Source organism: Zalophus californianus, chromosome X (assembly GCF_009762305.2).
Source record: "Zalophus californianus isolate mZalCal1 chromosome X, mZalCal1.pri.v2, whole genome shotgun sequence".
Lineage (NCBI taxonomy): Eukaryota > Metazoa > Chordata > Mammalia > Carnivora > Otariidae > Zalophus > Zalophus californianus.
Window position 1 is genome coordinate 72,539,427 of NC_045612.1, and position 16,354 is coordinate 72,555,780.

A 16,354-nucleotide genomic window follows, 5' to 3' on the forward strand; every position below is an offset into this window, starting at 1 on the left:
TAAAATTTAAAAAAGAGCTCAATTTTTAGAAATGAGTGAAAGATTTGAACAGATACTTCACCAAAGAAGATATGTGAAAAGATGCTCAATATCATTAGTCACTAGGAGAAAGCAACTTAAAACCACATAAAGACCACCACACAATTATTAGAGCAGCTTAACTTAAAAAGTTTGACCATACCAACTTTTGATGAGGATGTGAGAAATTGTAACTCTCATACAACATTGGTGGGAATGTAAAATGATACATTCACTTTAGAAAAGTTTGGCAGTTTCTTATAACATATACTTACCCTACAACCCAACAGTTAACACTCCTAAGTATGTTCTAAGAGAAATGAAAGCATATGTCCACACAAACACTTGTACACCAATGTCTGTAATAGTTTTATTTCTAGTAAGTAAAAGCTGGAAACAACCCATTCTGTCCATCAACAAGTGAATGGATAAACTCTGTTACATCCATACAACAGAAGAGTGCTTATTAATAAAAAGGAATGAACTGCTGTTACATGTTATAACATGAATGAATCTCAAATAACTATCCTGGGTGAAAGAAACCAGACCAAAAATTGAGAAAACATTCTATGCTTCTATTTATATAAAACTCTAGAAAATAAAAGCTAGACTATAGTGACAGATCTCTGGTTGCCTGGGAATGCAGAGGTCATTGGAGACTAGACTGAGTGGAAAGAGATTACAAAGAGGTATGAGGAAACATCTGGGGGTAATGGATATTTTGATTATGAGGCTGGTTTCACCAGTATACATATATGTACATACATATGTCAAAACACAACAAGTTGTATGCTTAAATATGTGTTTATTATATCCATATAAAGCTATAAAAAGTAATTTCCATGGCTGAGAATGAAGTAGGTCATAATTTATCCATAGCTTGTGTTAAATTTCTGTCATAAGAGAAAGACCATGGGCTTTGGTGCAGGGGTTGGGGGAAAGAGGCAGGTTGAGTAATAGAGTCAGGAGCTTTGCTTAGACGGCCCCTTGCCAGCACTCTTTTTCAGGTGAGGATCTGTAGTGGCAAAAGATTTGTGTTTCAATGTCCTGATTGCTTTTGATGTAGCCAAGTCATACACACACATGGTTTTAAAACATATGAGGATGTACATAAAGGCAGGTAATGTAAGCAACATTTCACTGTTCTAACCCTCCCTACCCCCAGTCCTAATCCTCTGAGATTATTATCTTTAACCCTCTTAACTGTTTCTGTTTAGTTCTTCTGGTGATTGCTTCCTCATATATTGCTATTATTTGATTTATCTACTTTAGATTTTGTCTATTAATTTTGCACTGTGATAAATGAGGTTTTACCTCAATTATTGTACCTCTCATCCCAATGTAGTTATTGTGATTTTTAGTTCCTCTATTCATTTGTTTGAAGGATATACTTAGACCTTTATTTCTTGTTTCAGAAAATACAGACAGTATCTCCTAACTCTGTTTTTTAGATAAGGCTATTAGTTCCCTGCTCTTCCCATTATCTCCCATCTATTCTACCTATTAACTCTTGTCATTTGTACTTTTACTTTTCACATTGCCAAGAAGGATAAAATTTGTGTTTTGCTCTTTATCTATAATTAATTACGTCTATAATTAAGTATCCTGTGCTTCTGTACATTGGTTATTTCTGAAAGTTGAAAATCAGTATGCAGTGTTTATATTGTTGTGGCTATCTAGAATGTTTCTTTCTTCTTTCAGGTGTTACTGTCTTCTAGATTTTTTAATTTCCTTTATTTTTTTCTTGCATTGTCTGCAACATCCACAGTTTCTCTAATTTCTTAAATGTGGGTAAAATCTTGAGCCCCTGCTTCTCCTTTTTCACCTTTGGATGCCTCCTCCTGGAGCCCTCCTTTCTTCCAGTTGGACAGAATGCTCCTTAGGCCTGTTGTGTAACTGTTGCCCTTGGAATTACTTTTATTAGTTTTTGGTATTAGGTCCACTGTTTCCAGAATCCATTGTATATCTTTGTATTTCTTAACTACCTGATTTTGCTGGAGTATATTCCTAAGTAACTTCTTTAGAAAAAGGTGAGAGGTGAACTAAGTCTTTGAAATCTAGAAATGTGCTTCCTTTACTATCAAGCTCAATTTATACTGGCTAGGAATAAAACTCTAGGCTGAAAATAATTTTCCCTCAGAACTTTGAAGGCATTTCTCCACTGTCTAATACCCAGTGCTGCTGATGAGATGACCAATCTATTCCAATTCTTGTTCCTACAATTGTTAATGTTTTACCTCTGTGGGAGCTCTTGGGATCTTCTTTTTATTGTTGCTGTTCTGAAGTTTCATAACGTGTCTAGGGATTGAGCAAAATGACTGGCTACCCCAAATATGAGGGCTGTAAGGCCCACTCATGTACAATAGAACCATTATGCCTGAGGACCTCCAAATTCCCCAATGTAAATCTTTGCTGTGGGGCACAAATGCCCACACTAGCTACTTCAGTTCTTCTTAGATGACTTAATCTCTTATTTTATTTTTTAAAGTTTTTAATTCCTGTTAGCTAACATACAGTGTTATATTAGTTTCAGGTGTACAATATAGTGATTCAACAATTACATACATCACCCAGTGCTCATCACAACAAGTGCACTCCTTAATCACCATCACCTATCTCACATCACCATAACCACCTCCCCTCTGGCAGCCATCAGTTCATTCTCTGTATTTGAGTCTGCTTCTTTGTTTTGTTTTGTTTTTAGATGTCACATATAAGTGAAATCATATGGCATTTATCTTTCTCTAACTTTTTTCACTTAGCATTATACCATCTATGTCCATCCATATTGCTGTAAATGGCAAGATCTCATTCTTATTTATGGCTGAGTATACTATATATATACATACACATATATATAAAACATATATATAACATATATATATATACACCTCACATTGTTTTTATCCATTCATCTATCAATGAACATCTGAGTTGCTTCCATATCTTGGCTGTTGTAAACAATGCTGAAATAAACATATAATAAACATATGATCCAGTAATTCTACTATGGGGTATTTACTCAAAGAAAATGAAAACACTAATTTGAAAAGATATACTATTTTTTTATTAAGAACACTATATCTTGATTATTGTTGCTTTCTAATAAGCCTTGAGATCAGGTAGTATAAGTCCTCCAAGTTTGTTCTTTTTCCAACTTGTTTTGGATATTTTAGGTCCTTTGCCTTTCCAGGTAAATTTTAGTTCCCAGATAAATTTTAAAATTGGATTGTCAATTTCTACAAGAAAAATTAGGGTAGATCAAGTTGGGGAAAACTGACATGTTAATAGAATTTCATATTTGAGATGCCATCATGAAAGGTATTTTTAAAAATGTCAATTTCTGGGGCGCCTGGGTGGCTCAGTCATTAAGCGTCTGCCTTCGGCTCAGGTCATGATCCCAGAGTCCTGGGATCGGGCTCCATGTCGGGCTCCCTGCTCTGTGGGAAGCCTGCTTCTCCCTCTCCCATTCACCTTGCTTGTGTTCCCTCTCTCACTGTGTCTCTCTCTGTCAAATAAAGAAATAAAATCTTTTAAAAAATAAAAATGTCAATTTCTGTTTATTGTTAGTATATAGGAATAGAATTGATTATCTAATAGTGATTTTGTGTCCTGTGAACTTATTCACTTATTCTAGTGGTTGTTTTGTAGATTTTTTGTATGATTTTCTACAAAGATGATCACATTGTCTGCATATAAAGACTGTCTTATTTTCTTTCAAAACTTGTTGCCTCTTATTATTTTTCTTTCCTTTGCACTGGCTAGAACTCCCAACACAATGTTGACTAGAAGTGATGAGAGCAGATATCCATACTTTGTTTCTAATCTTAGAAGGAAAGCCTTCAGTCTTTCACCATAAAGTATGCTGTTAGCTATAGGGTTTTTGATAAAGTTCCCTCTACTCCTAGTTTTCTGAGTTTTTTTTTAAATCAAGAATTGGTGTTATATTTTGTTAAATGTTTTGTCTGAATTGATTGATATGATCATATGACTTTTTTTTCCTGAGCCTCACAGTAGGGTGAATCACATTGATTTCCCATTTAAAAAAAAAATTAAGGCATAACTGACACACAAGTTGAAACAACCCAGTGGGCATCTAGTTCTATATTCAGAGGCCTCAACTAGAATGTTAGGAGAGTTCAAAATCTTGTTCAAGTGAGTAGACCTTGAAAAATAGACATTTTTGTCTGTCTTCTCTATCATCCATCCATCCATCCATCCACTAGGCACTTGCTCTAGTCAAATCCTGTGCAAGGAACTGGGGATATAAAGAACCTTGTAGACCTTGTGTTTTTGAGGCTCACACTCTATCTAGTGAGGAGAAAAACAGCTATTCACATTAATGGGATGGGTGCCATAGTAAGGTCATTGAGGAAAGTCAATGAAATCACAGAAGATGGAGATATTCTGCTCAGGGTGGGGAAGTTGGGGAAAATGATTTCTGAGTTGGCATTTAAAAAGTAAGCGGGAGACTTCTAGGTAGAGATGAGAGAGAAGTGCATTTCAGAAAAGAGGCCATAACTTATAGCAGTGTTTTAGCAGTTCTTCCACATTTCTCAATGCCCTTGCCGCCCATTCAAAAATAATTTTACATTCTATTACAATATATATTTGTTTAAATATAATGATTTTCTTTAACCCAGAGTAGAGTCTATGCTCCAGAAAGAAATATTCTGGACACTGGCAGACTGTTCCTAGTTTGTGAAGCACAGCTCTGTGTGAAGGACCTGAGGGTCACTGGTAAACAATCAGAAACTAGGAACAGCTTCTTGGGGTAGTTGTCTAATCTCAGAATTATGTCAATCAAGCATTAGGTATGCAATTAGAAATACTCTAGCTTCAAAGCTTGTATGTTTGCCTAAGGACCTAAATTATCACTTGCTCACTCTCTGATTACCCCAGCTCCATGATGAGCCAAGTTCTACCTACCTCTGCCAAAAAAACCAGCAAGAATGCTTTTAATAGTTTTAAATAAGTTTTCAAATTTCTTTGGCACATCAAGTTAACTGTACAGTATCTTGCTGAGGTCTTCAATTGACATTGAACTGGGACCATGTAGAGCCCAGTTTTAAGCAATATACAACATGAGGAATTATGTTAGTACTGAGATCCCTGATCACCCGCCAGTCACAATTTTCATTTTGACTCATACTAATGGTAACTGTTGAAATCATTATCAAGAGACCTCATCTCTCATCAGCTGATACCTAGGCGTGTGAAAAGTGCTGCCATATTCTGCTTGAGAATTGATTAGAAATGCTTTGCCTTATTTCTTGCCAATAAAGGTAAAATCCTGTTTAAACAAATACCTTTAACATATAATGGGAGCTTTTGTAGAAGGAAGAAACTTCCAGGTGTAAGTTGGTGGCACTTTATTTCTAGCAATATTCAATACAATAGGGCTCAAGGCAACCAAAGGATATGAATCACAAAGGATATGAATCACAAAGATTTGTTTTGTAAAGGATATTAGATTACCAAAAGTTTTATGGGTTCCTACTGTAGTGTTTTTGGAATATTTAAAAATTTAATCTATGCACTTTATATTTTAAAGATTTTATTGATTTATTTATTAGAAAGAGAGAGAGAGCAAGTTGGGAGAGGAGCAGAGGGAGCACCACAGGGAGAGGGACAAGCAGACTCTGGAATGAGCACAGGGCCCAATGCGGGGCTCCACCTCACGGCCCTGAGATCATGACCTGAGCCAAAATTAAGAGTCAGACACTTAACTAACTGAGCCACCCAGATGCCCCTAATCTATGCACTTCAATAAATGCTTAACATTTTATGCAGTCCCTCTTTTTAAAAATTTGAGTATGGTTGACACACAATGTTACATTAGTTTCAGGTGTATAACACAGTGATTTGACAAGTCTACATGTTATGTTATGCTCACCATAAGTGTAAATACCATGTCTTCATACAATGGTATTACAATATCATTGACTATATTCCTTATGCTATATCTTTTATTTCCGTGACTTATTCATTCCATAACTGGAAGTCTGTATCTCCCACTCTACTTCACCTATTTTGCCCATCCCCCCGCCCCTCTTCCCTCTGGCAATCATCAGTTTGTTCTCTGTATTTATAGGTCTCATTCTCCCTTTTGTTTATTTATTTGTTTTGTTTTAGATTCCAATAAGCAAAATCATATGGTATTTGTCTTTCTCTGATTTGTTTCACTTAGAATAATACCCTCTAGGTCCAAAAAAACAAAAAAAAAATCAATTCAAAAAATGGGCAGAGAACCTGAATAGACATTTTTTCTGAAGAAAACATACAGATGGCCAAAAAGCACATGAAAATATTCTCATCACTAATCACCAGGAAAATGCAAATCAAAACCACAATGAGATATCATCTTAAACCTGTCAGAATGGCCAGAATCAAAAAGACAAGAATTAATAAGTGTCGGTGAGGATGTGGAGAAATAGGAATACTTGTGCACTGCTGGTGGTATAGCTACTGTGGAAAACAGTATGGAGATTCCTCAAAAAAATTAATAATAGAAATACCATATGACCGCTGAGCGTGCTAGGAGGCCGTTGCTTTCCCGAGGGGCTCTCTTCTAGGCTCAGTCTGGTGTCAGCATGGCCCAAGGAAATCAGCGAGAACTTGCCCGCCAGAAAAACATGAAGAAATCCCAGGAAATTAGCAAGGGAAAAAGGAAAGAGGATAGCTTGACCACCTCTCAGAGAAGGCAGAGGGACTCTGAGATAATGCAACAAAAGCAGAAGGCAGCTAATGAGAAGAAGTCTATGCAGACGAGAGAAAAATGATGACTATTTGGAAAAACCTGGGTGTTATTGCCAACTAGGTGTATCATAAGCTCTAAGGTCAAAATTTTGTGGAGCAAACAGTCATATGTTATATCCTTATAAAACTATTTTAAACTTTACCTTTCAGCCTGACTTAGTGTAGTGTTTCAGAACCATTCTTCAAAGAATAAAACACTAACCATTCATGTGATTAAAAAAAAAAAAATACCATATGATCCAATAATTCCAATACTGGGTATTTACCCAGGAAAACCAAAACATTAATTCAAAAAGATATATGCACTCTTATATTTACTGCAACATTATTATAATAGCCAAAATATGGAAGCAACCCAAGCATTCATCAGTAGATGAATAAAGAAGATGTGGCATATATATATATATACACACAATGGAATATTAGAAAGTCAGCCATAAGAAAGGATGAGAACATGCCATTTGTGACAATGTGCAGTCCCTCTTTCTGATGGCAACTCATTTAGCAAGGAATGGTTTAAAATTATCTGCTGTGTATCAGCACCAGCTAAATAGACTTTATCAGACTTTACTTTTTTTTCAATTAAAAAGTTTTTAAATTCCAGTGTAGTTAACATACAGTGTTATATTAGTTTCAGGTGTACAATACAGTGACTCAAAAATTCTATATGTTGCTCAGTGCTCATTAAGATCAGTGTCCTCTTAAATCCCCTTCACCTATTTCACCCATCCCGTCCCACCCCCTCTCTGGTAACCATCAGTTTGTTCTCTATAGTTGGGTCTGTTTTTTTTTTTTTTTTTTGGTTTGTCTCTTTTCTGTCTTCCCTCTGTTCATTTGTTTCTTTCTTTATTTAAATTCAAGTTAGTTAACATACAGGGCAGCACTAGTTTCAGGAGCAGAATCCAGTGATTCATCACCTACATACAACACCCAGTGCTCATCCCAACAAGTGCCCTCTTTAATGGCCATCACCTGTTTAGCCCATCCCCCTACCTCCCTTCCAGCAACACTCAGTCTGTACTCTATATTTAAGAGTTTCTTGTGACTTTACTTTTTGTAGCTTACATTATGAGGACAGTAGTTTTTTTTTGTTTCTAAAATAGAATTAAAATATGATAAGCATTCTCTTCATTCTAAAAATAATCACCTCAGTGTCTATATGGGTTCCATTCATAGTTATCACCACCTTCCTTTTTTTATTCAAATGTAATTAACATAGTGTTGTATTAGCTTCAGGTGTACAAAGTAATGATTCATCAATTCTATACATTTCTCAGTGCTTATCAAGATAAGTGCTCTTAATTCCCTTTACCTATTTCTCCCATCCCCCCACCAACCTCCCCTCTGGCAGCTACATTTGTTCTATGTATTTAAGAGTCTTTTTTGTTTGTCTTTTATTTCATTTGTTTGTTCATTTCTTTCTATTGCTCCTTAAAGATCTGAATAAATTTACTCAAATGGTTGTAAATATACCAACCCAGTGCAACACACACACAATATCTACATTTCTATAAAACCCCAAATCATTAATTTAAATAAATACTGACCAATAAAATGCTGTGGAATGCAAAAGATACTATGCAATTTAATTGGTATACAAATATCAGTAAGATATGGCCCTGGTCAACATCATCATAGTTTAGCATGATGGCTCTTAACCAGGGGCAAGTATCAGAATTGCTTAGAAAATATCATATGATCTCATAACTCCACTGTTGGGTTTTTACCCAGGGAAAACAAAAACGCTAATACAAAAAGATATCTGCATCCCTCTGTTTATTGCAGCATTATTTATAATAGCTAAGACATGGAAGTAACCTAAGCATCCATGAATAGATGAATGGGTAAGGAAAATGTGGTATATATACAATGGAATAATACACAGCCATAAAAAGGATGAGATCACGCCATGTGAGACAACATGGATGGACCTAACAAATACTCATAAATGGAATCTAAAAAAAATGAAAAAAAACAAACAAAAAGCAGAATCAAAACTATAAATACAGAGAACTGATAGTTGCCAGAAGGTAGGGAGGTGGGGGGTTGGGCAAAATGGGTGAAGGGGAGAGGGAGATACAGGCCTCCAGTTATAGAATGAGCAAGTCATGGGAATAAAAAGCAGAGCATAAGGAATATATTCAATGATATTGCAATAGTGATGTAATGGGACAGATCGTGGGTATACTTACGGTGGACATAGCGTAATGTGTAAACTTGTCAATTCACTAAGTTGTGTACCTGAGACTAATGTAACACTGTGTCTCAACTGTACTCAGATTAAAAAAAAGATATGCTAAGTGCTATAAAATGAGCAAGTTCTGGGGATCTAATGTACAGTGTGGTGACTAGACTTAGCAATACTGTATTACAGACAACTTGAAAGTTGCTAAGAGAGTAGATCTTAAATGTTCTTACTACAAACAAAATGGTAATTATGTGAGGTGATGGAGGTGTTAACTAACCTTGTTGTGGTTAATAATTTTGCAATACATACATGTATCAAATCATCACCTAGTACACCTTAAACTTACACAATGTTATATCAACAAAAAAAGGCAGTGGCAGTAAACAAATAAAAGAATTACTTACAGAGTCTTTTCAAAATTTACGTATGCAGTGCTAAGACCACCACCCGAGGAAGTAACATATAAAGTGGCTTCTGAAGGTTTGGTAGTTTGATAGAGATAGAACTGAAGGGGTGTCCTAGGCAGAGGGAACAGCATGTGCAAAAGTATTACGGCATGCTACTTAACTCTAAATTTTCTCACCTATAAAATGGGAAAAACAGTCACCTCACAGGGTCATTGTGAGAATAAAATGAGAACACATATGAAAGTACCTGGTGCATTGTAAATGTTCAGTGTTTGTGGCAATCTTTGCTCTAACATTTAAAATAAAGTAGATTTAACCAATCAGGTTTTTTTTTTCAGCTAGTATGACCCTGAAGGAATGGAACATAGAATGGATAAGGTACAATTGGGATTAAAGGGGGAAAGACAAGTTTGCAGCCTGGAAGAGATAGGGGCAACATGGGTATAGTCAGAAAGTGAGAACCTAAGTTAGGGGTACACGGCAATAAAAATCAGATGTAACTAATAGTTTTAGAAGAAATTATATGTCTGCAAGTCACATTCTGATGGGAAAAGGAATTTAAGTCATTGGTTATCTGTTCCTAAAGCGAGAAGAAATCATGCTGTATATATTAGGTATGTATGGTGATGGTAGTGAGGGAGGGTAGAATAAAGGAAAGCTTTGCAAATATTCAGAAAAATAATTATTTGGGGGCACCTGGGTGGCTCAGTCATTAAGCGTTTGCCTTCGGCTCAGGTCATGATCCCAGGGTCCTGGGATCGAGCCCTGCGTCAGGCTCCCTGCTCAGCGGGAAGCCTGCTTCTCCCTCTCCCACTCCCCCTACTTGTGTTCCTGCTCTTGCTGTCTCTCTGTCAAATAAATAAATAAAAAATCTTAAAAAAAAGAAAAAAATAATTATCTTATAGGCATCTTCTTTTTTAAAGGTTTTGTTTTGTTTGTTTAAGATTTTATTTATTCATTTGACAGAGAGAGAGAGAGTGCAAGTAGGGAGAGCGGCAGGCAGAAGGAGAGGGAGAAAGAGGCTCTCGGCTGAGCAGGGAGCCTGATGTGGGACTCGATCCCAGGACCCTGGGATCATGACCTGAGCTGAAGGCAGCCGCTCAACCAACTGAGCCACCCAGGCGCCCCTCTTATAGGCATCTTCCTTACCAATAAAATTCCCTCTACTTTCTGCACAACAATCATATTGAATTGACTCTGTGCCACCAGTGACTTAGCATTTACATTAGCAGATGCTTCCTTTGCCTAGGTTGTAGCTAATTAATACACACTTAATAAAAAGGTAGTAGCCTGAATTTTAAACAATTATTTCCATATAAATAAAGTCTAAAGTATAATGTTATACTTTATAATGTATGCTCCTTCAATTCCAATAAAGGAAGAACTGGTAAATAAAAACAAAACTGTTCTTTAAAACACCTGTAGATTGCCAATCAAAAGTGAGAAAGGTTGTCATTAGTGCAAATTAAAACAATAATAAGATACTACTAAACACCCATTAGGAAGGTTAAAATCCAAAAAACTGACAATATCAATTCCTGGCAAAGATGCAGAGCAACAGGGAGCCTCATTCATTGCCAGTGAGAATGCAAAAATGGTACTGCCACTTTGGGAGACAGTTTAGCAGTTTCAGCTTTGTAAAGCTAAACATAGCCTTTTTTTTTTTTAAAAAAAAAAAACATAGTCTTAACATACAACCCAGCAACTTCTCTCCTAAATATTTACGGAATTGATTTAAAACTAATTTCCACACAAAAAGTAGCATGTGAATGTTTATAGCAGCTTTATTCATAATCACTAAACACTAGAAGCAACCAAGGTGTCCTTCAATAGGTAAATGGGTAAAAAGCATGCACATACATATAATGAATTACTATTTAGTGAAAAAAGAGAATATGCTATCAAGCCACACAAAGATGTGGATAAATCTATAATATATGTTGCTAAGTGAAAAAAGCCAGTTGGAAAGGCTACATACCGCATGATTCCATTTATATAACATTTGGAAAACACCAAACTATAGAGATTAGATAGATGGTGGTTGCCAGAGGTTTGAGGAGGAGGAGAGAAGATTGAATAGGTAAAGCACAGGGGATTTTTAGGGTGGTAAAACTATTTTGTATGATACTGTAATGGTGGATATATGACTCTACATTTTTCAAAACCCATAGAACCTTATAGCACAAAGGGTGAATCTCAATGAATGCAGAAATTTAAAAGTCAAGGATTGATTTTAGGATGGAGTTGCAGAATGTGACATAAGAATCTAATTACATTACATGTGTATGAAACAACCTAACTGGAGGTGGGGAGAAAAAGGGCTGACTTAAGTAACTTTGGAAATGAGTAGAGTTTCTCAGACTGAAGACAAAAGAAACTATAAATAAGCATGTACTCTATTTGATAAAGTTGTCCCCACACAGGTATGGGTGACAATTCAGAAACTACTATACATGTGCATTGGAATTGGATGATTAAGTAAATGGATGGTGGATGGGAGTGGGATTCTGCATTCTAGAGAGATTCACATGGTAAAGGATTAGAGTTGGAGACATTAGTATGAACTCATATTTAGCTTAATATAGGTACAAATAGATATATTTAGAAATGTTTCTAGATATGTATATAAATGCAGGCTAGGATACACTCGTATATTTTCTTCTTCTGTCAGCCGAGAAGGCTTAGAAGTAATAACACCGTAGCAGCAATAAGCACATCTAGCATTCAGATCTTGCTTTCTAATACCATTTTTCAATAGAAAGTGGAATCCATGGACAATTGGTTGATGATAGGACTGAATGGGGCAAGAAATATGAGCCTGTAGCAACTTGTAGTACCATCTTGTAGTGCCATAAAGTAAAGAAGTATTCAGTAAAAGTCCACATGGACAGTTGTATGTCAAAGGGACACAGGAACCAAATGAAAGAGCTCCCAATGGCCAAGGCTGGAACAATTTAAACAACAAGATAAAGTAGTATTGGATTATAATTCAAAGCATAAAATAAATACCCTTATGTCTATACTTAATATAAATAAATGCTTTGGTAGGCAAACAAGAACAGACAAACCAAAAATGCAGAAGAATCCCAAATAATTTATGTGGATACTTCACCCTCAGGAAGGTGGACACTAACTCTCCACTCCTTAAGCATGGGCTGCACATCATGACTTACAAAGAATACAGCATGAAAAAGGGGAAACTAATAATTTTACAGTGGAAAACACTACCTCAGCCAGGTGCTGAAGGTTAGCATCAAGAGTGATTAAGTCATGTTAATGGTATTTACCTTTGATATAATATGTTGAAAATGATGTTTTACCTTTTTGGTCTTCCTCCCCCAAACCTATAAATAACCCTAGTCTAATAATGAGAAAAACATCAGCCAGATTCATTTCAATGGACGTTCTACAAAATAGCTGACTAGTACTCCTCAAAACTGTTAAGGTCACTGAAAACAAGGAAAGTCTGAGAAATTGCCATAGTTATTAAGAGGAGACTAAGGAGACATGACGACTAAATGTACTATGGCATCCTACATGGGACCCTGCATGAGAAAAAGGACATTAGGTAAAAACTAAGGAAATGTGAATAAAATATGAATTTTAGTTAATAATATTTTATCAGTATTAGTTCATTTGTTGTGACAAATGTACCATGCTAATGTAATGAATGATACCAGGATACTAGGGATGGAGCATAGGAAAACTTTGTACTAATTTTGCAACTTTTCTGTAAATCTATAAGTACTCTAAAATAGTTTATTTAAAATACTTCATTGAAATATTATTTACCTAGAAAAAAAATTCACAAGTATATAATCTAAGATAAAAACCAGAAGAACTTGTCAAAGCAATGGTGTAGAAAAAGATATTTCTCGAGTGGGATCACCCTAAGAAGATTCTCAACACAAAGGAAAAGTAGAAAAGTATGCATACAAAAGAAGCAGCTTTCACTGCAGTGACATGCAAAATCTTATCTGGCACGGTTAAATAGCAATGCTCTGGAATGTCATGATAGCACAATAGGAATTAGCCAAATAACTTAGCCTGCAGTTACCCACAGACTAATTTGTTTTCTGAAGAACCACATTCCAAAGTTTACACAAATCATGAAGCCTACAAAGATTTTTTTTAGTGCCTATTTTTTTTCTTTAGATAATGCTAAAATTGAACTTTTTAGGACACAGAATACAATTTGAAACTTCATTAGTGGAGATTCCAAACACAAACACTATGACTTTTGATTTGTTTACAATCCCAAGTAGAATCCAAGATTTTTTCACCTCCAGTTTTTAATTCCTTATTTTCATGCTCTACAATGGAATTCACAGTAAGTCCAAAAGAAAGGGCTCTTCTATGGCCATTATTGGAATTAAACTTTGAAAGACTCACTGACACCAATAAAGACAAAATTATGTAGACCTGTATGCTAGGCTGGACTTGAAATATGTCATAGTAATGTGAAAGGCAAGACCTTTGGAGAGGGTGGGGGGAGGAGGGAGATCGGTGGCATCAGATGATTATTTCACACTACATATACTTGTTGATTTGGATGAGACTAGGGTTATAAATGTCTGTAACTGTCTCCTTGAGAAACAAGTTGGCGGTCTTATGGTTCTGAGTTTCCCTGAAATATTTATTCTGTTATTCCTTTGGGTAATTATAGCTTATTAGCCCTAGTTATATTCTCATGTTGCATAGTAAATTATTCTCCCCTCTCCTTGGTGTTTACACCCTTCAGACAGTTGTATCCCCACCCTCTTCCCCCTTAGTCATCACTTAGCTAAATTGTATAGACAAAATTCTTTTAATCTTTGCTCATAAATCAATCCCTCTGGCCCCATAATCATTTTTGTTACTCCTCTCTGAACTCTCTCCAATTAATCTATATCTCTTCAGGTAATGAGTTTGGAGAAGCTGAATAGTCCAGGTGTGATCCTAGTTCTGTTTGGTGTCTATGTGTTTGTAAATGCACCAAAGGGTCTTTTGTAATGGGGACAAAAAATATAATAACTTAAGAGTGGCTTTTCTGCCCCATTTTATGGTACTCCAAATGCTTAATTACCCTTCAACTATGGGTTTTCGTTATCAATGGCCATTTCTCAAGTTTCGACTCCTGCTAATTATAGGATCAATTATAGTTCCTGCTGTTAACCAGTCACAAATACTTTAAGTATCTGTCAAAAATAAATCTATTTAGATTGAATCCAACCAGTTACTTTTAAAAGAACCTTATGTTTAATTCTTATAGACATTTTTTAAGACCAGTTTGTGTATACCAATACCACCAAAGTTGACTGCCTTCATTGAAGAAACTAAGATGAAGTTTAGAAATGGTTTTGAAAAAACTGAAAGGAAATTAACTCACTTGACTGCTAAAGGAGTGAAGGTTCTTTTCATAGGGAAAAAAGGTAATACATTTTTAGAGAACTGTCACTTCACAGTAAGGCAGATTATTTCAGAATAATGATTTCTTTCCAGAGAGTTCAACTTACCTTTCACTTTCAATAGGTATTCAGCTTCCTTTAGCAGAAATGATGGGTTAGTCTAGTCTTGATTTTGAGGAATAATTCAGTTTGGGGGTAATTCATTCCACAATTACTTACCATTATTAATTCCCTTTTATTTCCTTCCTCCTGATATCCCTTTGCCTTTTTCAGGGTAGTTACACCCACTAGAAGGTATGCAGTTAGTTAACATTGTGCAAAGTTTGTTAATTACCAGACATTACAGAATAGACTACCCCAAACTGCATTTCATAATTATATAGGGGTTGGTGATCTTTTCAGGGTAGTAAAATACAAGGCAAATAAAAACCTGAGACTGACTTAAAACATATTACATTAAAAATGCTATTACTAAAAAATAGAAAACCTAAGTGGCAGGGGAATAGGTGTAAAGGAGTGATTAGCATAAAATAGAGTTAATCTGGGATGACTTGGTGGAGAAAATATAAAGTGAAATTAGTCAATTTTCCTCCTCTGGCATGTAGTTTCTGATGAGAAAACGTGTTCAAACAATAGCTAAAAGGAAAGTTTGAGTATTATCTGTGGATCATATTTATCCATGGTATTATATTCTTTTGCCTATTGACACTGAGTTGGGTTCTGAAATATTCTTAGGTTTGAGTTCAAACACTTTAATCTATGAGATCAAATGTACAAATGGAAATATAACCTATTGTGGAAAAGGCAACACATTTTCTATAAATAGAAATCATGTCTTGGGGCAACTGGGTGGCTTAGTTGGTTGATTTGGCTCAGGTCATGATCTCGGGGACATGGGATTGAGTCCCACATTGGGCTCTGTGCTCAGTGGGGAGTCTACTGGAGATTGTCTCTCCCTCTCCCTTCCCCCTTCTCTTTCTCTCAAATAAATATTTTTTTTAAGATTTTATTTATTCATTCATGAGAGGCAGAGGGAGAGAGAGAGAGAGAGAGAGAAGCAGAGGGAGAAGCAGGCTCCCAAGGAGCAGGGAGCCCGATGTGGGACTCGATCCCAGGACCCTGGGATCATGACCTGAGCCGAAGGCAGACGCTTAACCATCTGAGCCACTCAGGCGCCCCCAAATAAATAAATATTTTTTAAGAAAATAAATCATGGCTTAATTCATTTATGAGTTCTTTGGGGAGGTAAATAAGGATATGGCCAACACAAACCCAATGGATGCAATTTACTTGGGTTTTCAATAAGTTTTTTTTTTTTTCAAGATCACACACCAAAGATTACTTAAAAATAAAAATGAGCTAACATAGGAGTTGTAAGACCAGGAGAACAATTCTAAAGATAATAAACAAAGGAGATTGCTTTAGATGAAAAAATGTAAATGATGAACACTCACCAGATCTGTGTTGATATGACTATCATTTATTGAGCTCCTGTTATGTACCAGGCATAGGTCTACCCTAGGTATTTTCACACAGTGCTTCTCAAATTTTTCTATGAAGTAGTACCCTGTACTCCCCCTCATGTCTATACTTAG

General features: G+C 35.9%; 2 protein-coding genes across 3 annotated transcripts in view; one reads left to right on the top strand and one right to left on the bottom strand.

The window, feature by feature from the left end:
* EDA (ectodysplasin A) overlaps positions 1-16,354 on the bottom strand; it is a 413,327-nt gene that overhangs the window by 154,406 nt on the left and 242,567 nt on the right. The gene's annotated exons all lie outside the window — the stretch shown is intronic.
* Positions 6,566-6,983, top strand: LOC113930745 (small EDRK-rich factor 1-like). Its single transcript, XM_035725558.1, has one exon. It carries the CDS (start codon positions 6,612-6,614, stop codon positions 6,798-6,800), a length of 189 nt encoding a protein of 62 aa, XP_035581451.1. The 5' UTR covers positions 6,566-6,611; the 3' UTR covers positions 6,801-6,983.

Bases quoted from the DNA above. Each gene is read 5' to 3' on its own strand.
- LOC113930745 (XM_035725558.1), top strand. From the start codon at position 6,612: ATGGCCCAAGGAAATCAGCGAGAACTTGCCCGCCAGAAAAACATGAAG.